We start from the raw sequence: 23,162 nt of genomic DNA on the forward strand, positions 1-23,162 counted from the left end.
AGTCGTGCTAAAGGCTGTCTTCCACTCACCCCCCCCCCCCCATGTACCCAAATCAGGCTATACGCACTGCGGAGGTCTAGCTTCATGAACACTGTGGCTCCCTGCACCCGTTCCAACGTGGCAGTGATCAGGGGCAGAGGGTGAGGGTACCTGACTGTGATGGCGTTAAGGACTCAATAGTCTATACATGGACGCAGGCCTCCATCCTTTTTGTATCTAAAAAAGAATCCTGCGGAGCCTGGAGACATAGAGGGGCAGATGATGCCTGTGGACAACTCTTTGGTGATGTAGTCATTCATTGCTTTCTGTTCTGGAAGGGACAGGGGGTAGATCTAACCATGGGGTGGTGTGATGCCGAGGAGGAGGTCAATAGCACACTCCCAGGGTCTGTGAGAGGGAAGAGTCGCCACCCGGGTCTTGCTGAACACCTCACTGAGATCACAGTACTCTGGGGGGACCACCACCGGTTGTGCCCCCTCTGGACTTTCTACTAAAGTGGCTCGGAAGGGCAGAAGCAAACACTAGCACGTGCACTGTCCCCCCCCAAGAGACGAATTACCCGGTGCTCCACCTGAACACCAGGTTATGTCTGATGAGCCAAAGGAAGCCCAGGATGACAGGCGTGTCCAGCACTTTAATTAAGAAAAATGCAAGCTCCTCCTGGTGGCACACACCAACCGTCGGTTGCAACATGTCCATAGAAGACGTCACAACAACAATGACACGTCACAGTACCACTTTGGGATGTTATGGGTCCTAGTGAAGCAGATGTCCATAAAACACCCTGCTGCCCCAGAATCCACCAAAGCATGAGTATGTATCTTGTCCCCCTCCCAGGCAGTCACCACTAGCACAGTTAACTGTGATTCAGGTCAGCAAGCAGCACTGACTTGAACACCCAGGTGTGCTACTTGTAGGGGTTGGATGGGACAGGAAGCACGAAAATAGCTGGGAGCACCACAACAGAGGCAAAGCTTGTCCTGAAAGCAGGGTCATGTCTCATCGGGGGTGAGACAAAACTGTACCAGATCTACATCGGCGCGGACGTCACCCTGATGGTTTCTGCGACTGGGGAATCAATCCATGGTTGGGGGGTCTGTTCCCTGGCAAAATTATCAATAGTAACGGCCACTTCAATGAAGCGGTCGAGGTCCCAGTCCTCCCCGTGGTAAGTGAGCTCAGCCTGGATACGGGGCGAACAAAGTGGATGGAACACCACGTCCCTCCTGACCAGTCCATTATGGAAGCTGCCCAGCAGGGCGGTGGAGTTTCAACCACTTTTTTTTCACCCAGGATCCAGAACTCCAGAGTGTAGTCAGCCACCATTCCATTGCGCTGCTGGATCTGCATCAGGTGGTCCTTGGCAGCTTGGGCAGAGAGCAGGGGCATTTTGAACCGCTGCCTGAAGACTGTATATGTGGTGTCAGTGACGGTCCTCCAGACAGCGATGGCCCATTTGCATGCAGGGTGAGTTAAGAGGGAGAGCAGGTATATAATCCAGTCTCGGTCTGTGTAGTACATCTGTGGAGCACTGAAAAACACTAGTTTACATTGCATTAAAAACCCTTGTCAGTTGTCAGGCGAACCATCATACGTATCGGGTGCTGTTAAGCAGAGGTCGGCAGGGGGCGAGCGCGGAACATCACTGTTGGCGTCAGGCTCGAGTGCTGTGTGTGCGCGGTCCCAGCTTTGGGAATTCCCCTCTCTCAATGCATTTGTGTGAGCCCCCAGAGAGTCTGAATGATTCGGCACAGGGATTGTTCATTCGTTATCAGGTAAGGTAGAACCTTCTGTCATTGTGAACACAGGAATCCAGCCAACAAATTCAATTACAGGTGCTTCTTTTCTCAAAGGAACAGGCAAGCAGATGGTCAGACACAGGCAAGGGTCAACTGATTTGCGAACATTGTTCTGAGGGATAGGCAGAGGAAGAAACCAGAAGGACAGAAGCAGAAGGTCGAGGAGCCAAACAGGAGAAGCACAAAGTCTAGGGAAGGGATATGAGATGAACGTGGAGCACTGCGATTTGCCGAGACGAGGTTCCATACTCAGGAGCATCAGGGATCCCTTTTTCTCCTTTGCCTCTTGATTAGCTGCAAGTGCAGTCAGAAGGCATGACAGTAACTATCTTGTTCAAGGGTACCACAACCAAAGGTGAAATTTGAACCTGAAACAGTGTTAACCACTACATTTACATTTATTCATTTAGCAGACGCTTTACACCAAAGCAGCTTCCAATGAACTCTATGTAGTGTTATCAGCCCACACACCTTACTCACCAAGGTGACTTACACTGCTAGATACACTGCTTACAATGGGTCACTCATCCATGCATCAGCAGAACATACTTTCTCTGTCATTCATACGCTGTGGGTGAACCTGAACAGTATTCCTTTGGACTGTGGGAGGAAACCCACACAGACACTGGGAGAACATACAAAATCCACACAGACTGAGCAGGGATCAAACCCATATTTTCTCACACAACCCAGGTGCTATGAGACAGCAGTGCTACTTACTGTGCCACTATGCTGCCTACCACTGCACTACCAGCTGTCCCTGTATGCTCATGAGAACCTTCCTCAGCACTTGTGCTTGAAGATGTTTCAATGCTTTCCTGTCAAAACACTGCAGAATTTATGCAGTTTACATTTATCAAAGTTAAATATCTTCCTGTATGGAAACTTACATGATAATGGCCTCAGGAGAACTTCTGCTTTACAGTAGCACCATTTAAGTGCTGATAATGGGTGGTGTAAAGTGGAACACAATTTTAATGGTGAGGTAATTTAAATTCCTTTGCAAATGTTCTGTTGCTACAACATTCAAACCTATGAAGTGCCCCAAAGTATGAGCTCTGCATGGCAAACTAATACTTCAAATGGTGAATAATGTTGTAATAATGCAATTGTATTGTTTGTAGGGCCTCTGTTTTATAGCAATATTTAAGAGGTGAACTGATGAATCCAAATTTGTCATTACACTTCACCAAGTCAACTTTGAACAAAAGTCTCCCCTAAAAATTGTTGATTGCTTTGGTGAAAAGCTACATCTAACGTGCATAGAAAAGCCCCAGTATCTTAGCTTCTTGCCTTTGATTTTTCTTTATTTTTTTTTTTTTGAAAATGAATACATGTAAATAAGAATGAAGCTTTTGTAGAACAATAGATAGGAATTTTAGAAATAATCATCCTACAAATTCTTAAATTAAAAATTTAACGGCTACAGTACAGTGTCTTTTGTAATTTTGACTAAATAAATAATAAAAGAATCACAATGTACTACAGGGTGTGGTGGCGCAGTGGGCTTGGCTAGGTCCTGCTCTCTGGCGGGGCTGGGCATCGAGTCCTGCTTACAAAGGCCAGATTAGTTGGTTATGAATTTAATAGTTCAGGGTTCTGAAAAGAAATGTTTGACATGATGAAATGTGTTTATTTATATAAAAAATAGCCAGCCAAAAGGAAGTTGTTAATAGCTGTTCCAAACGTTTAGACGATTAACAGAATGTCGAACGGGACTTCTTGGCTCTGTCCAAGTTTTAATCAATGGAAGTCTTTTCCCCTTTTTGTGAATGAAAAACAACTGGAACATTTCGGATAAAAACTCTGGGGATCTGACGCTGTGATTGGTCTCAAGGCACCAGCTCCGCCTACGGTTGCTATGGGCCCTACTTTTCTTGAAGCGGATTGGTGGGACAGCGCAAGCCGAGATTTCATTCACAAAGTCAGGTCATTCATTAAGACAAAGGGAGAAATCTGAGCTCTTGAAAGAAAACGAAAAAAGCAACCAATGAGCAACTCCCTTGAGCAAACAACTGCCTCAAAGCAAGAAAAACGAGTCTTTTCCAAAGCAACACTTAAGTCTGGAAAGAATTTACATCAGCGTTATTATTATTGTCCAATAGGCACCATTTTACACGAACCAGGAACTGTGTAAAGCAGAACATTAGAATAACAATAAGGTGAGATGTGAATAACTCATACTTTATTTAGTCGACTACAATCCATCTTGTTCATCCGAAAAGGCTGAGATTGAAAAACATCATACTATGAGATCTTTCCTGAAATCTGAATAATGAGCAGGCTCAGTTTTGCTATAGAAACACTTCGATCAAGTTACGTTTTCATAATCGAGTTGTTTGTTATAAGCAACAAAAAAAAATGTGGAAATTATATGAAAGGGTGTTTACGATGTGGTGAACTTGTTCTGCTAGTTAAGATATGTGAATATATTGTTATTGGAGATGCTTATACATGCGGTTTACCGTTACGTATCTCAAGACTGAAACTTGCAATGCTTCAGATATTGTTAAAACATTTAAAACGTTGCACTAACATAGGACGGCGTTCGCTTTTGTGTGTGAATGAAGAGCGCATTTGAGCGCTAGATGGGAGGAGTGGCGGTGCTCGCGCTCCTTTGCCTTCTCTACGTTTTTGTGAATGGAGCTCATTACGTATGCAGCGTTCCTGCCACTGCATTCACTAAAGTGTAGGGCCCCGCTGCTCGTGTCGTTCGAGCCTCGCTCTCTCGCACCCCCAGCCCCCATCACCACCACCATCTCTCTCCCTCTCTCTCTCTCTCTCTCTCTCTCTTCAGGCTGCGTGGATTTAATGGAACAACAGTTTAAATGACCGCTAACGGTTAACGCATGGACTATAAAATGGATGGATATTTTGACCAGCAAGTGCCTTATACTTCAGCAAATGTAAGTGTGCAAAAAACGCCTTCAGAAAACTGTGTGAGCGAGTGTGTGTGTAAAACGCTTTTGCCCCATGTTTGCCTCTTCTCGCTGTCCTCCCGTGTGCTCGATCATGTTTGCGAACGAGCTGCTCCCTCCACGTTGTGTCCTCCCTACTTTTCAGTCCTTCGCGATCCACTGGGATGCCCTCGTCATTTTTCTTTTTTTTAAGCGCCGCCGTCACTGAAATGTTTTAATGCGCCGACTTCTCTTGTTTACTAAAAAATACTCCAAAAACCTGGAAAAAATACATCGTAGTCTAGCTGTGCAACATTAAGACGTGTTTTTATCCTATCACTACTTCCATATGAAAATCCATTTGTCTATATTTGTACTTTACATATCCAATTTTTAAGTAGCCTCTGCACTTGTTTTGACATTAGGAATTAGCAAGAGAAGGCAAGAATCTCAACAAGAATGTAATGATCCAGTCAGTGATGCATGAAACACATTTCTCTCCATTTTAAAATCCTGCACTGCCTGAAATATTTCCATTTACACCCAGTTTCACTATGTTTCAGAAGTCACAGGGAAATGGGGCCCAAAACAGACTTTTGATGGGCACAAAACGGAGATACATGGACACGGAATTACCCCCTCAGGAATCTGAAGGTAAAAATATGTCTTTTTTTTTTTTAATTTCTGCATTTTGCAAATTGAAAAAAAGGAAAAGGGTTCACATAAATTGAAGAAAAAAACGTTAAACTGGTTGCAATTCTGAAACTGAATTTAGAATTTTGATTTTTGGAAATATTCAATGATAATTAGTATGAGAGGCCAAACCCGTGTATAATATGTGCAATAACATTGATATTGGCAACCAGAGTGATTAACCAGACATTTTTGTGTACTTCCTTAGATCTTTTTCAGGACTTAAGTCAACTTCAGGAAACATGGCTCACAGAAGGTAAGGAGGACGTTAATGAGTGTTTTCAGTTTTCATGCTCATGTGATGTAGGTGTGCACCACCCTTATAGAGTTTTGAGTGCAGAAGACCAGTTTGTTATTAACTGCTTTGATGCTATACATGTGCAAGTTCTCTGAGGTAGCAGGAAGAATTTAATAATTTTGGGAAAAAAAAAAGAAAACAATTGACTTCTGGTGCAGGAAAGGGTTTTTTTATTATTTTTTTCAATTTCCTTAAGTAACTGTGTTGCATTTCTTATTAGCATTTAACAGCAATACTGGAGTCTTTTGAGCTCTTACTGCAAACAAGTTGATATATCCATTTTCCCATCCAGTTCTCTGGTTAAAATTGGTTAATTAAAGAATTATTTGAATGGCCAAAGGAAATTTGTGAAATTATTCACCTTGTAAACTTGCTACCAATTTGTGAATGGAGAAATGCTTGATTTTGTGCTTCTAAAGATCTTATTAAATCAGGGGTTGATCTTAACCGTCTGAAGCCTTAATCTCAATAAAGCTTTGTAGGTGTCTGGATTATAGCACATAGAAAGGATTACCTGATTAAGTCTCCTGGAAGAATACTCATTTTTGTCACAAGTATACAGTTTTGTATCAGTTTTCCAGATTTGAATATATTTAATGTAATAAAATCTTAATGTTGAGTGTAAATAATGTGGCTACTTCCAGAGAGAATGCATTTATATTTGAGTGTCCTATATATCTGCCCTGTGAAGCTCTTAGTTTTGCTTATAAGCATATTACATGAGCCACATTATGAGAATTGCATAATATAGATGCATTGCATTGGAACGCAACCCTTACTTTCATTTGTCATAATTTCAGATGTCTTTTACCAATGCCAACTTGGGTATTGTGTGTCTGTAGTATGTTACTGCTTGAAATTTGCTGGAAAATAGTAACTTGTGGATTGTTCTGGTTTTCTCATCGATCTTTTCAGAGTCTCTATGCCCTTTTTTATATGTGACAAACTTAGCTGACAAGCAGCAGGGAAGTACTTCTGTCAATTTGGTGCTAGTTGCTGTAACATCTGTATCAGGAAAGTACTTTTTTTATAATTGGTTTTATTGCTCAGTGCCTTTAGCTCACACAGTACTGCAAAGGTTGAGGTGGCAACTACAAATCTGGAGCACTGGAGTAAAGAGTCAACCTTGTAGAGTTCAAATTACATTAAATTACTGACGTGCAGTGGTGGCAAATAGAGTGCAAAGGTTGCACTTAAAAACAGATGTATCTAAAAATTTAACACTGCAAGATTTGATCAGTTAAAGGAATAGCTTTTTGAAACTGGCCTGTGTTTCCTGGTGGTTTAATTGAAGATATTATTGTGCCATTGTGGTTATAGATGATTCACGGACAGAGTCAACACAACCCTGGGGCGCCTGTGCAAATGACTGGGAAAACACAGGGCTTGGAATGTGTTTTTTTAAGAGAGAGGGAGAGTGCAGACAAGTTTCAATGCAGAACTTCAGCAACCTGTCCCGTCTTGCCCTTTCATTTTTCTTTATTTTTATGACTGAGACTTCCTAGCTCCACCCAGGATCTCCCCTGCTAAAGAAGTCATCTGAGGTTCTTCCTAACAAAAAAGGAAATGTGCACCCACAGACAAACAGACACGCTCTTGGTCTTGTGCTGACTTGAACTTTTGAGTCTTCAACAAGGCTGGAAGCTAACCACCAACACAAACATAAACTAAGCCTGGATTACGCATGGGGCTTGTCTTCTAGTCATAAAGGACTGACACAAATGAGTAAAGGACACTGTCTCCTAGACTGTCATTCACATTTTTCTGAAAACATCATATATTGTTTCCTGCATTTTGAAAGTAGTTATGGTTATTTATTGTTTGGAAGATGAGTCACACCAAGTACTGGAACTTAATCTAGTATCTTAGGTAAAAGCAAAAAGAAAATGAGGAAAACAAGTAACGATTTAATTGCAAACAAAGTACTTAATTTAAATTAGTTTAAATGTTGACTTTGTAAAATTGCCATGCTTCTGTACCAGAAAAAAGGTGGTAAAATTGTGAAAACCACATTTATATTATTTCCTATTTACCTGCCTTTTAGTTTTCCAGCTTCAGTAATGTTTTCACATTAGTTGGGGAAAATAAGGAGAATGCACAGATTTTTAATGATAACCAGCACTGTACTTGTCTGGATGAAGTCAGAGACACCAGACTCTGGCTCCCTGTGGGTCCAACAGGTACTATGTAACTAGAACTGTAATCTGGAGAAAAAAATGGAACAGCACTAAGTAGCAATTATAGTTTCTCTGATATCTCAGATAACAACATATACTACTTAGATAGATCATTTAGATTTATCTAAATACTATATAATACTATTTTATATTACTGAGATATATCAAAATAGCTATTTTTTCCTGTGGTGGAATTATTTACACCATCACATTTTTATTCTAGTTGGAATAAATGGACAAGCAGTTATTGAAATTGGATGGATCAGTTAGAAGTATTTGGAATGCCATGTCCCAGACAAGTAATAATCCCTGTGACAATAGGAGGCGTAACTCTGTCTCATCAGCCCAAACCCCCCCACACCTGTTCATAATCTGATAATCAACAACCAGCAGCTATAAAGTAGCAAAGAACATACCCAAGGTTGCAGATTCTTTATGAGCACTCTGCTGCCTTTCTTGCAATAGCCTAGCAATGCTTTTTTATCACTGGTTTCCTAAGTCTTGTTCCGTGGCTGCTTGTGTTTGAGTCCCAAGTTCTGTGTTTCTGAGCCATTCTGTACGCCTGTCCAGTTCCCTCGTTCTAGTCCTTTATGTCGTCACGCCTCTGTGCTGTAATCACATATTCATATTTCATTTATTGATGTTTGATGTTTATTATACCACATCTGCACTCTATTTTCCAGTTTGCACCATACACTTATAAATACACTCTGCATCTGGGGTCATTATACTTTACGTCCATGTCTGGACTTTACAGCAATACGGTTCCGTGTTGGTGTCACCTCCAGATGCGACATAGATCAGTTGTGTTTTTCAGTAGGGTTCACACCTGCCAATAAACAAAGTCTGGGACACTCTGTACAAAATATAGGTGGATGTGAGGTGTTGATGGAGTGTGGTGGATGTTAATGGGTGTGTATGGATTGTACATGACTGAAAACTGGGCATAGCCAAGGGTTAGATTTAATATTTCACTCCTGATTTTTTTTTTTTTTTTTTTTACAAGCTCCAATTCAAGACCTAGAAGTATTATACTGCTTTTGCATTTGAACGTATGCTTGGTGAACTCCATATGGCTTAGAGTTGAAGGACTGCCATCGATGTAGACTGGTGATCCTCCCAAAAATTTTGTTTATTACACTAAAACTAAAGAGAGGTTAAGCACTTTGCAAGTAAAGTAAAGGTTTACATGTGCGCATATTCACAGATAGTTGAGCAGCAGACAGCAAAGGTGGTTGGGAGTACAGTAGAGTGTAAGTGGGCAGGCTACTGAGGGCATGTTCAGATGTGAACATCATATAGAAGGTGTATGCTTTGAAATGCATATGGTAAATTGCTTTATGGCACCAGCTGGGATGTTTCAGTTTATTTTTTATAGGGTACTCTTCTCAGTTGAGTGACACAGCCCTGAACAATAAATATAAGTAGTACAGTTATAGAAATAGAGGTGATGTATTACTGAGTTGGAAAAGTAGGTCAGGCTGACAGCAGAGAAGATGAGGAGAGGAAACAAAAAAAATTCACAGTCACAATGAAGAAGAGACAAATTTCTGCAGGTTGAAGGGCCAGTGCAGCACAACCTCCCTGGGCATTCTGCAGATGTTAGTGGTGGTAAAAGCTTGATTTAGATGGATATTTCAAAACATTTGCGGCAGAATTGGTTCCTCATTGATGGGAATTAAAAGTTTGGAGAGTAACAAGTAGTATTTTGAATGGACTGTGAAATGGAAGAATGAAAGGTAATATGATCAAATGCTAAGAGAAATGAGCCAGAGGAGCTGCCCCAAAAGCCGAGCAGGAGGAGGGGGATTCCGAGTGACAGGAAAAAGGGAACTCAAAGCAGGACAAGAGAGAGCAGCGCTGTGGTGAAGATGCACATTATAACATCTGCAAGTGGAGCTGTCCCAAAGAGGAACAAGAAGGTAGCAAGGAACACACATCACACAAACAATGTCAGGAAGAATTGGGTGTGGAACCATTTTACAAGCAAGGTATTTGGGGAGGCAGTTACCAAAAGCATCCTGGTCTGTGAGGCAACGTAGAGTGCAAAACAAGACAGCATGCATGGTATGCAAGAAACAATAAATCACACTCACACACTGGCTGAAACCACTTGTCCTGAGCAGAGCTGTAGCGAGCCAGTGCCTAACCCTGCAACACAGGATGCAAGGCTGGAGGGGGAGGGAACACACCCAGGATGGGATGCTAGTCCAGCACAAGGTACCCCAAGTGGGATTCAAACCCTAGCCCTGCCAGAGAGCAGGACCCAGCCAATCCCGCTAGGCCACCATGCCCCCGCAAACAAATGCAAACTGAAAATAAAGAGGAGGTAGCTGAAGTAAAATGGAGAACAACGTCATTCAGCAGCAGACAAGCAAAACTAAATTCGCCATTTGTAGGCAATTGGGAAAAATAAAACCACATGGGTGTCAGTTGCTTCCGACCTCACCAGGGTGTCCTAAAAAACAATATAGCCAAAGAACGTGGGAGACAGGCCACACTAGTGAATTGGACTGGGTGACAAACATTAAGTGAGAGAAAATGTGTGGATGTGAGCCGTGATACCGGGAAACAATGGAAACCCCGATGAGCTACAAGTGGTGGTGAAGATAATGACAGCTATGGAGATGGCAGTAGAAAGCAGTTTGGGGGGCTCACAGCAGTAGGATCCCCTGGCAATGTGTGCAGAGGGGGAAGCACCGATACCAGGGCTGCCAGAGTCTCACCAGACCAGAAGGTAGGCAAACCAAAAGGATAAAGCACAAGTGACACCATGTGCAAGACGTGTCAGTTTGCAGTAAGGAGCACACATGGGGCATGGACGTTACTGCACATTTATATGTATTGAGCATGATTGACAGCTGGACATTGTCAGGGGTTTGCCTAATACTTCTGTCCTGAAGTTTTGTTTTTACAAACTCCAAGTGCATGCTAAGCTTGTCTTTTAGGATGTCTATTGGAGTGATTTGAGAATTTTAAATGTTATGCTTTGAGAACAAGCTCTTTTTTGTCCTTTTGCAAACACAAACACTGAAAGTTGTACACATGACATCCTTTCCATGTTGAAGACACTGTAAAACTGTATTATGTTTCTTGGATATCTGTTCATGGTTTAAGGACAGAAAAGCACTCTAACCCTTTTCTGATTTCATTTAAAGTAGCTCAGACCAACTGATCCAATGCCATAAATAAGTAATTTTATTTTTTAGGGCCAGGAGACTGTGGATGAATGTTTTCCTTACACGTACTTTATCTAAGGCTTATTTTCAGTTCTTGGTGTCAACAGTGAAAGTGTCTTGCTAAAATGTACTAAAATGTTTAGAAACCACACCGAAGTATTTGCAAAGCCCCCTTCTGCACTGAAACAGTTGCCTGTGCCTGTGTGAAAGGCAGCCCTGATTCAGTAAAAGAAGATGGTTTTATCTATAAAATATTTTTTTCATGTCACTGGGGCTGTAGGTAGCATAGTGGCTTGTACCACTGAATTTGGAATTGAAAGATCCAGATTTGAATCCACTTTTTAGTATAATACCTTTCTTCGACTACAAATGGTCCAGCTGTACACACACACATTTTCTGAACCACTTCTCCCATACGGGGTCGCGGGGAACCGGAGCCTACCCGGCAACACGGTGTAGGGCCGGAGGGGGAGGGGACACACCCAGGATGGGATGCCAGTCCGCCGCAAGGCACCCCAAGCGGGACTCGAACCCCAGACCCACTGGAGAGCAGGACCCGATCCAACCCACTGCGCTACCGCACCCCCCGGGTCGAACTGTATAAATGAGAAAATTGTTCAGAACTGATTTGCAGAATAAATGCAGTGATTTATTTTTTTTTTCTTGCCCAATGGTTTGGAGACTCCTCCGTGAACCGCCACCTTATCGTGGTGGAGGGGTTTGAGTGCCTGAATGAGTCCAGGAGCTATGTTGTCTGGGGCTACATGCCCCTGGTAGGGTCTCCCATGGCAGACAGGTCCTGGATGACAGACGAGACAAAGCGCGGTTCAAAAACCCCTTATGACAAAAAAATCAAGGCGTCCGTTTACCCCGCCCGGTATGGGGTCACCGGGGCCCCACCCTGGAGCCAGGCCTGGGGGGGGGGCTCGCATGCGAGCGCCTGGTGGCCAGGTCTATGCCCACGGGGCCTGGCCGGGCTCAGCCCGAAGCCACAACGTGGAGCCGCTCTTCGGTGGGCTCACCACCTGCCGGAGAAACCATAAGGGGCCGGTGCGTTGTGATTTGGGCGGTGGTCGGGGCCGAGTGCCCGGCCGACCCGAACCTCGGGCGCCAACTCTGGTTTTTGGGACTTGGAATGTCACCTCACTGGCGGGGAAGGAGCCTGAGCTGGTGCGGGAAGTTGAGAGATACCGTCTAGATATAGTCGGGCTCACTTCCACTCACAGCTTGGGTTCTGGAACCACTCTACTCGATCGAGGGTGGACTCTCCACTATTCTGGCGTTGCCCAAGGTGAGAGGCGGCGGGCTGGTGTGGGCTTATTAATAGCCCCCCAGTTCAGCCGCCATGTGTTGGAGTCTACCCCGGTGAATGAGAGGGTCGTCTCCCTACGCCTTCGGGTCAGGGAACGGTCTCTCACTGTCGTTTGTGCTTATGCGCCTAGCGGCAGTGTAGAGTACCCGGCCTTTTTAGAGTCCCTGGGGGGCGTGCTGGAAAGCGCTCCCACTGGGGACTCTGTCGTTCTACTGGGGGACTTTAACGCCCACGTGGGCAGCGACAGTGATACCTGGAGGGGCGTGATTGGGAGGAACGGCCTCCCTGATCTGAACCCGAGCGGTGAGTTGTTATTGGATTTCTGTGCTAGTCGCGGTTTATCCATAACGAACACCATGTTCATGCATAAGGGTGTCCACCAGTGCACTTGGCACCAGGACACCCTAGGTCGGAGGTCGATGATCGACTTTGTAGTCGTTTCTTCTGACCTTCGGCCATATGTCTTGGACACTCGGGTGAAGAGAGGGGCTGAGCTGTCAACTGATCACCACCTGGTGGTGAGTTGGATTCGATGGCGGGGGAAAAAGCTGGACAGACCTGGCAGGCCCAAACGCATAGTGAGGGTCTGTTGGGAACGTTTGGCGGAGGCCCCTGTCAGAGAGGTCTTCAACTCCCACCTCCGACAGAGCTTCAACCAGGTCCCGAGGGAGGTGGGGGACATTGAGTCTGAATGGACTATGTTCCGCTCCTCCATTGTCGGTGCGGCTGTTCGGAGCTGCGGCCATAAGGTCTCCGGTGCCTGTCGCGGCGGCAATCCCCGAACACGGTGGTGGACACCGGAAGTAAGGGATGCCGTCAAGCTGAAGAAGGAGTTCTATCGGGCCTGGCTGGCTCATGGGACTCCTGAAGCAGCTGACGGGTACCGACGGGCCAAACGGAGCGCGGCTCTGGCAGTCGCCGCGGCAAAAACTCGGGCTTGGGAGGAGTTCGGTGAGGCCATGGAGGAAGACTTTCGGTCGGCCTCAAAGAGATTCTGGCAAACCGTCCGGCGACTCAGAGGGGGGAAGCGGTGTTCCACGAACACTGTTTACAGTGGAAGTGGTGCGCTGCTGACCTCAGCTGAGGATGTTCTCGGGCGGTGGAAGGAGTACTTTGAGGATCTCCTCAATCCCTCCGACACGCCTTCCGTAGAGGAAGCTGAGGCTGGGGACTCGGAGGGGGACTCGTCCATTACCCTGGCTGAAGTTGCTGAGGTAGTCAAAAAACTCCTCGGTGGCAAGGCTCCGGGGGTGGATGAGATCCGCCCCGAGTTTCTCAAGTCTCTGGATGTTGTGGGGCTGTCTTGGCTGACACGCCTCTGCAGCATCGCGTGGAGTTCGGGAACGGTGCCTCTGGACTGGCAGACCGGGGTGGTGGTCCCTCTTTTTAAGAAGGGGGACCGGAGATTGTGTTCCAACTACAGGGGGATCACACTCCTTAGCCTCCCTGGGAAAGTCTATGCCAGGGTACTGGAAAGGAGAATCCGACCGATAGTCGAACCTCGGATTCAGGAGGAGCAATGCGGTTTTCGCCCTGGCCGTGGAACACTGGACCAGCTCTATACCCTCACTAGGGTGTTGGAGGGTTCGTGGGAGTTTGCCCAACCAGTCCATATGTGTTTTGTGGACCTGGAGAAGGCATTCGACCGTGTCCCTCGTGGCATCCTGTGGGGGGTGCTTCGGGATTATGGGGTTCGGGGCTCGTTGCTACGGGCTGTTCGTTCCCTGTATGACCGGAGCAGGAGCTTGGTTCGCATTGCCGGCAGTAAGTCAGACCTGTTCCCGGTGCATGTTGGACTCCGCCAGGGCTGCCCTTTGTCACCGATTCTGTTCATTATTTTTATGGACAGAATTTCTAGGCGCAGTCAGGGAACGGAGGGTGTCTGTTTTGGTGGCCGCGAGATCTCGTCTCTGCTTTTTGCGGACGATGTGGTCCTGTTGGCTTCATCAAGTCAAGACTTGCAGCGTGCACTGGGGAGGTTTGCAGCCGAGTGCGAAGCGGCGGGGATGAGAATCAGCACCTCCAAATCCGAGGCCATGGTTCTCAGTCGGAAAAAGGTGGATTGCTCCCTCCGGGTTAGGGGGGAGTTGCTCCCTCAAGTGGAGGAGTTTAAGTATCTTGGGGTCTTGTTCACGAGTGAGGGAAAAATGGAGCGGCAGGTCGACAGACGGATCGGTGCGGCGTCTGCAGTAATGCGGTCATTGTACCGGTCTGTTGTGGTGAAGAGGGAGCTGAGTCGTAAGGCGAAGCTCTCAATTTACCGGTCGATCTACGTTCCTACCCTCACCTATGGTCATGAACTCTGGATCATGACCGAAAGAATGAGATCGCGGATACAAGCGGCAGAAATGAGTTTCCTCCGCAGAGTGGCTGGGCGCACCCTTAGGGATAGGGTGAGGAGCTCAGTCACCCGGGAGGAGCTCGGAGTAGAGCCGCTGCTCCTCCGCATCGAGAGGAGCCAGTTGAGGTGGCTCGGGCATCTGTTCCGGATGCCTCCTGGACGCCTCCCTGGGGAGGTGCTCCGGGCTTGTCCCACTGGGAGGAGGCCTCGGGGCAGACCCAGGACACGTTGGAGAGACTATGTCTCCCGGCTGGCCTGGGAACGCCTTGGGGTTCCCCCAGAGGAACTGGAGGAGGTGTGCGGGGAGAGGGAGGTCTGGAGTACTCTGCTCGGACTGCTGCCCCCGCGACCCGGCCCCGGATAAGCGGAGGAAGATGGATGGATGGATGGATGGTTTGGAGAGTAATATTGGGTAGGGCTTGTACCTGTGGTTTGATCATATGGGTATGCTGGTCTCATGGCAGTGCCTGGGACAGGTGTGGTTAAACTTATCACCCTTTTAGGTGTAACCAATCCAGGGAATTCTCCTCTCTACTTGGGATAGAGTTTTTGTCTTACCGGTCTTCCTGTTGTTTGCCAAGCAATTCCAAGACCTATCCTTGAATTGCAATGATTTTTTTTGGCCTTTCTCACTGGGGTATAACCCTCACCCATCTTTGTTGTTATTTCGTTTGGAGAAACGATCTCCAAAGAGGGATTTCTTAAAAATGTTCCTGAATGACTGGACCCATACAATCCGGAAAATAAATATCCATCCATCCATCTTCCTCCGCTTTTATCCGGGGCCGGGTCGCGGGGGCAGCAGTCCGAGCAGAGTCCTCCAGACTTCCCTCTCCCCGCACACCTCCTCCAGTTCCTCTGGGGGAACCCCAAGGCGTTCCCAGGCCAGCCGGGAGACATAGTCTCTCCAACGTGTCCTGGGTCTTCCCCGAGGCCTCCTCCTAGTGGAACAAGCCCGGAACACCTCCCCAGGGAGGCGTCCAGGAGGCATCCGGAACAGATGCCCGAGCCACCTCAACTGGCTCCTCTCGATGCGGAGGAGCAGCGGCTCTACTCCGAGCTCCTCCTGGGTGACTGAGCTCCTCACCCTATCCCTAAGGGTGCGCCCAGCCACTCTGCGGAGGAAACTCATTTCTGCCGCTTGTATCCGCGATCTCATTCTTTCGGTCATGATCCAGAGTTCATGACCATAGGTGAGGGTAGGAACGTAGATCGACCGGTAAATTGAGAGCTTCGCCTTACGACTCAGCTCCCTCTTCACCACAACAGACCGGTACAATGACCGCATAACTGCGGACGCCGCACCGATCCGTCTGTCAACCTGCCGCTCCATTTTTCCCTCACTCGTGAACAAGACCCCGAGATACTTAAACTCCTCCACTTGAGGGAGCAACTCCCCCCTAACCTGGAGAGGGCAATCCACCTTTTTCCGACTGAGAACCATGGCCTCGGATTTGGAGGTGCTGATTCTCAACCCCGCCGCTTCGCACTCGGCTGCAAACCTCCCCAGTGCACGCTGCAAGTCTTGACTTGATGAAGCAAACAGAACCACATCGTCCGCAAAAAGCAGAGACGAGATCTCGCGGCCACCAAAACAGACACCCTCCGTTCCCTGGCTGCGCCTAGAAATTCTGTCCATAAAGATAATGAACAGAATCGGTGACAAAGGGCAGCCCTGGCGGAGTCCAACATGCACCGGGAACAGGTCTGACTTACTGCCGGCAATGCGAACCAAGCTCCTGCTCCGGTCATACAGGGAACGAACAGCCCGTAGCAACGAGCCCCGAACCCCATAATCCCGGAGTACCCCCCATAGGATGCCACGAGGGACACGGTCGAATGCCTTCTCCAGGTCCACAAAACACATATGGACTGGTTGGGCAAACTCCTACGAACCCTCCAGCACCCTAGTGAGGGTATAGAGCTGGTCCAGTGTTCCACGGCCAGGGAGAAAACCGCATTGCTCCTCCTGAATCCGAGGTTCGACTATCGGTCGGATTCTCCTTTCCAGTACCCTGGTATAGACTTTCCCAGGGAGGCTAAGGAGTGTGATCCCCCTGTAGTTGGAACACAATCTCCGGTCCCCCTTCTCAAAAAGAGGGACCACCACCCCGGTCTGGCACAGAGGCACCGTTACCGAACTCCACGCAATGCTGCAGAGGCGTGTCAGCCAAGACAGCCCCACAACATCCAGAGACTTGAGAAACTCGGGGCGGATCTCATCCACCCCCGGAGCCTTGCCACCGAGGAGTTTTTTGACTACCTCAGCAACTTCAGCCAGGGTGATGGACGAGTCCCCCTCCAAGTCCCCAGCCTCAGCTTCCTCTACGGAAGGCGTGTCGGAGGGATTGAGGAGATCCTCAAAGTACTCCTTCCACCGCCCAAGGACATCCTCAGCTGAGGTCAGCAGCGCACCACTTCCATTGTAAACAGTGTTCGTGGAACACCGCTTCCCCCCTCTGAGTCGCCAGACGGTTTGCCAGAATCTCTTTGAGGCCGACCGAAAGTCTTCCTCCATGGCCTCACCGAACTCCTCCCAAGCCCAAGTTTTTGCCGTGGCGACTGCCAGAGCCGCGCTCCGTTTGGCCCGTCGGTACCCGTCAGCTGCTTCAGGAGTCCCATGAGCGAGCCAGGCCCGATAGAACTCCTTCTTCAGCTTGACGGCATCCCTTACCTCCGGTGTCCACCACCGTGTTCGGGGATTGCCGCCGCGACAGGCGCCGGAGACCTTATGGCCGCAGCTCCGAACCGCCGCCCCGACAATGGAGGCGCGGAACATAGTCCATTCGGACTCGATGTCCCCCACCTCCCTCGGGACCTGGTTGAAGCTCTGTCGCAGGTGGGAGTTGAAGACCTCTCTGACAGGGGCCTCCGCCAAACGTTCCCAACAGACCCTCACTATGCATTTGGGCCTGCCAGGTCTGTCCAGCTTTTTCCCCCGCCATCGAATCCAACTCACCACCAGGTGGTGATCAGCTGACAGCTCAGCCCCTCTCTTCGCCCGAGTGTCCAAGACATATGGCCGAAGGTCAGAAGAAACGACTACAAAGTCGATCATCGACCTCCGACCTAGGGTGTCCTGGTGCCAAGTGCACTGATGGACACCCTTATGCATGAACATGGTGTTCGTTATGGACAAACCGTGACTAGCACAGAAATCCAATAACAACTCACCGCTCGGGTTCAGATCAGGGAGGCCGTTCCTCCCAATCACGCCCCTCCAGGTATCACTGTCGCTGCCCACGTGGGCGTTGAAGTCCCCCAGTAGAACGACAGAGTCCCCAGTGGGAGCGCTTTCCAGCACGCCCCCCAGGGACTCTAAAAAGGCCGGGTACTCTACACTGCCGCTAGGCGCATAAGCACAAACGACAGTGAGAGACCGTTCCCTGACCCGAAGGCGTAGGGAGACGACCCTCTCATTCACCGGGGTAGACTCCAACACATGGCAGCTGAACTGGGGGGCTATTAATAAGCCCACACCCGCCCGCCGCCTCTCACCTTGGGCAACGCCAGAATAGTGGAGAGTCCACCCTTGATCGAGAAGAGTGGTTCCAGAACCCAAGCTGTGAGTGGAAGTGAGCCCGACTATATCTAGACGGTATCTCTCAACTTCCTGCACCAGCTCAGGCTCCTTCCCCGCCAGTGAGGTGACATTCCAAGTCCCAAAAACCAGAGTTGGCGCCCGAGGTTTGGGTCGGCCGGGCACTCGGCCCCGACCACCGCTCAAATCGCAATGCACCGGCCCCTTACGGTTTCTCCGGCAGGTGGTGAACCCACCGAGGAGTGGCTCCACGTCATGGTTTCGGGCTGAGCCCGGCCAGGCCCCGTGGGCATAGACCTGGCCACCAGGCGCTCGCATGCGAGCCCCCCCCCCCAGGCCTGGCTCCAGGGTGGGGCCCCGGTGACCCCATACCGGGCGGGGTAAACGGAAGCCTTGATTTTTTCTTCATAAGGGGTTTTTGAACCGCGCTTTCTCTCGTCTGTCATCCAGGACCTGTCTGCCATGGGAGACCCTACCAGGGGCGTATAGCCCCAGACAACATAGCTCCTGGACTCATTCAGGCACTCAAACCCCTCCACCACGGTAAGGTGGCGGTTCACGGAGGGGGGAAAATAAATATATAAATACAAAAGTTCTTGGCATTAATTCACACCTGTAACACCTGTTTGCATACAAGATTTAAGTCAGAATTCCATGTTCTAAGGACAGTGGCAGTAAACAAAGAGTTCTTGTATTTATTTAGTAAATGCTCTTCTCCAAAACAAGTTACAGTAAGCTACTTACTGCCATGTCCCCATTTCACATATCTGGGTATATTTTTTGCTACAACAATTCAAGATAAATGCATTGCTCAAAGATAGAACAGTAGGAGGAGGGATTTGAACCAGGGTACTTCGAGCATGAGGCAGAAGCTCTTCACACCTACACAGAACTCATCTGATCCATATTGTTTTGTGATGTTTCTTTGGGAAATGGAAGAAAGGAATTCCATCCCTCCATTTTCATTATGCACTTTTCCTCAGCAGTGTACTGGTGGCCCAGAGCCTATCCCAGGATCACTGGACGCAAGGGGGTATATCCTCGACAGGATGCCAGTCCTTCACAGAGTAGACACACACACGACAGGCAATTTATCATCACCAATTTTTCCATACTACACATCTTCAAACTGTGCCAGGAAACCAGAGCACCCGGAAGAAACCCACACAGACATGGGAGAACATGCAAAGTCCTCTTAGACTGAACTGGATTCAAACCTATACCCAAACAGCCCCAGTGACTGTGAGGTGGCAGTGCAAACCACTGCATACTGTACGGCCCGCAAAAAAAAAAAAAAAAAAAAAAAAAAAATTAAATTGTACAAGTTGCAATATAGGAAAATGTTTCAATAGACATGGCTATTCTGACAAAGGTCTTTTCAGTAACTCTGGATGAAGAGAGAATGAGGAAACAGTTGAAAACCCTGGTCATCTAGCAGGACAGGATATTGTAGCTCTCACCTTTGTCTTACCCACACACACACACAAACACACACACACACACACACATTAAACTGCTTGTCCTATTATGTGGGTTGTAGGGAGCCTGAGCTTAACCCAGCAACACAGGGCATAGGGCTGGAGGGGACACACCCAGGACAAGATGTCAGTCCGGCACAAGGCACCCCAAGCAAGACTCAAACCCCAGACCCACCAGAGAGCAGAACCCGGTCAAACCCACTGTGCCACCACCCTCCCTCTTTTTGTCTTCTCTTCAAATACAATATGAAGTCTTTTTTATTATTTGTTTTTTTTTTTTTGGTAGTGTTTCTATTGTTCATGGGTGTTCTGTAGAAAGGTGTTTTGTAATAAGGAGTTATTTTTGAACTGGTGGCTATACTTTGTTTAGTAAGTGTTACTTCACAAGAGGTGTGGTGGTGCAGTGAGTTTGACTGGGTTCTGTTCTCCAGTGGGTCTGGGGTTCAAGCCCTGCTGTGGGGTGATGTGTGATGGACTGGCGTCCCCTCCTGAGTGTGTAACCTCCCCTTTCAGCCTTGTGTGCTGTGTTGCTGAGTTAGGCTCTGGCTTGCTGCATCCCACCCTTGGGACAAGCGGTTTCAGACAATGTGTGTGTGTGTGTGTGTGTTACTTCAGCTGTGTTAGCTTCCATAGTTTTAGGAATGACACATTTGTTACACTTAGACATGTGTTTCAGTTGTCACATTTTTTCGTGCCCTGAGGAGAATTTGGTATGTATTTGCTGCTTGCCATTGTAAGAAAATACAATTGAAAATGGTATTTTTAACAGTGTAACCCCTTTAATTAACTGGGAAAATTGGCATAGGCATGCAAAGAAGGGCTGTTACGCGTTTGTAGTTATAATCTTAGAAATAAAATGGCAGAATCTACAGACTGTCAGGCTACATTCAGGTATTAAGCTGATAACAGGAAACTCTGTGGAAACTGTATTTTTCTGTTTAGGCATGTTGCTTATTTTAGCTTCTCAATGGCTTCCTCTTTTTAGGTGTGGTCAGACTTTTATGGCAAAGTGACCGCTCTTCTGGTGTTTTTAAAGATTTGGTAGCATTTAAGATTGTTATGTACATAAAATGCGTTACTTCTTTCATCCTCTTTTCCCATCTGTCTTTAAACATGTAAAACTGCAGACTATACCTCTGGTACTGAATCCATTAATTTTGCATTTAACCAATTCCCGATGTTAACACAGACAGCAGTATATTTTGTCAGGGGAGGAAGTGCAGATGGCCATTTGTCTTGTGATTGTTTTTGTTTTTGCTGGGTTACTTTCGGGCAGAAAGCACACAAGATCTGTGAAACAGCTGAAACAATTCCCTCTGAGGACTCAGGTACTGAATTGCAGTAATGCAGCAATCTAGGCAGACGATGTGAAGAATTTCTATCTACTCTGGAGCAGAAAATCCAATTATTGGATGTAGAGTGCATTTGTGTAGATTACCTCATTTGTCGTAACCTCTCTAAATTTCAGACACAGTCTTAAAAAACTTAAAACATTGTCAGTAGTTGAGGTTAAGCAAAGAGTGTATAAGTATGAAGAAAACTGACTTGCTTTAAAGGGTATGTAACCTGATGCACATGAAAAGACAAAGGTAGTTTGCACTCTGCTCCATAACAGGATTTTTGCTGCCATAACAGTTTTTAGATTGGTTTCTTTTTCAGTGCTTTCTAGGTGAGTCCTGGACCGAATGAAGCACTAAACACATGAAAAGCATATCCCATACATCTTCTTTGCCCCAGCTGGAGTTTGCCGAACTGGCGTCTTAAAATGCTCACTCTAGCAATGTCATTTAGACCTTGTTCACCAGATGCAGTTCCGATAAAGGACTGGATTCCTGTCCCACAGCAATCGTGCAGCTATTTCTGTATGCTTACACTAGTGAGTAGGATAATGTGGCCTACTGTGGGACAGAGGTGGTTGAAGGTGAAAGCACAGTAGGTCTGAAAATTGAGAATGACTTTATTGACACAAATTTCACCAAAGGAACTGGTGATATGCCTCATCAAAGGATAAAAAAACAAAACAAATAGGAACTCAGGCATGCAAAACCAGTCAACATGAATGGAAGAAACAGCCAGTATCACACCCTGGCCAGCTCCAGGGCAGCCCTCAGGCTGTCAGCCAATACTCCCCAGAAATCCCCTCTAGTCTCTCTGAGCAGTTGCCTTAAATGTCCTTGCTGATTTTTAGTCAAATGGTACCAGCCGGTCATCATTCATCCACTGAGGCAAGGAAGGGGTAGGCAGTGGGGAACTGCCCATCACAATCTAATCTGCACCCGATCATCTGCAATGATTTAACATGGACATATCCTTTTGCCATACAACCCCTATTTCCTGTCCTGTCTATTCCCAGTTTCTCTCACACCAGCCATGGCTCCCCACCCCCAGCCCTTCTCCTTTGCTGAGGCTTCAAAGGGCTCAAAGCAGATGACACATTTGTGAAAATTTCACTAAACTGCAGTCTGTCCAGCACCACTTGGAGAGCATTTACTACCAGACCCGTTTCAACAAGTAGTGGGGAGTAATGCATAACGGGGGTGTACTGTATATAAGGGCTTTGTGCTGTCTTTTTGTAGTATAAAATAACCTTATTCAGTCTAGGAGAACTTGAAATCATTTACAGATGAATGAATTCCAGCATTTGCTTTCTCATTTGATTTCCATTCCTCTGTGTTCTTACAACGTCAGTGCTTGGCATGTGAAGGTTCTCTTTGTAGGCACAGGCTGCAGCTCAGAGTTTATGCTGTGGCATTAGATCATTGCAGCCCACAGTTACATGGCACAGGAACTTAACTGGTAGAGCTCCATATTTATCCAGGCCACTTAGTGGGTGCTGCAGGTGAATATGTGACTACATGTGCCGTTTTACATGTCCTGTGTAAAGCAAACAGCTCAATACAGAGCATAAGGGAGGCAAGTACTTTTGTCCATTACGACACTGGATTGCACCTGGTAGTGGTCAGGTGAATTGAAGATGAATTATGATGAGAATCAAAAAAAGCAATACTGAAGAAAGGCCTCCTTTTCCATTTTTCCACCAAAGTCAAAATAATGTAAATATCCAGGCGCTGCAGCATAGGACTTTTTATGAGACTGAATGTGTTAGCTGATATTGCCAGAAGAGGTGTGGGTTTTTATTTTCTGATTAAAATAACATGTTAATAAGGTTTTCAGTGTTGCATCAGCCTTGGACTCATGCTTTATTTCACCTTTATTGATGCCTGCTACATGGATCACTAAATAGTCTTGCTGAAAAACGACTGACGGCTATACAGACCAAGGGTGTCTCTAGTTTCATACCACATGCCTGTGCTTACTTCCCTGCTGTAATGTTGGCTGTGGGCCTTGTACTGTAGGTGTTGCATCCTGTTCTGATGGAATCCAGCAGCAGCCTGCCGACCCTTTTGTTTACTCTCAGATACTTGTCTCAGTAAGAATTTTGGGGGT

At 47.1% G+C, this 23,162-nt stretch overlaps 1 protein-coding gene across 1 annotated transcript in view; it reads left to right on the forward strand.

The window, feature by feature from the left end:
• Window positions 1–4,542: 4,542 nt before the first annotated feature.
• Window positions 4,543–23,162, forward strand: part of etv4 (ETS variant transcription factor 4) — a 47,376-nt gene continuing 28,756 nt past the window's right edge. The window contains exons 1-3 of the mRNA XM_018739758.2: window positions 4,543–4,705; window positions 5,260–5,350; window positions 5,598–5,645. Of these exons, the coding sequence (XP_018595274.1) occupies window positions 4,649–4,705; window positions 5,260–5,350; window positions 5,598–5,645 (196 nt within the window). The 5' untranslated portion in view covers window positions 4,543–4,648. The remainder of the gene's footprint in view (window positions 4,706–5,259; window positions 5,351–5,597; window positions 5,646–23,162) is intronic.

The sequence above is a fragment of the Scleropages formosus genome, chromosome 7 (assembly GCF_900964775.1).
Source record: "Scleropages formosus chromosome 7, fSclFor1.1, whole genome shotgun sequence".
In the NCBI taxonomy this organism is placed as follows: Eukaryota; Metazoa; Chordata; class Actinopteri; order Osteoglossiformes; family Osteoglossidae; genus Scleropages; species Scleropages formosus.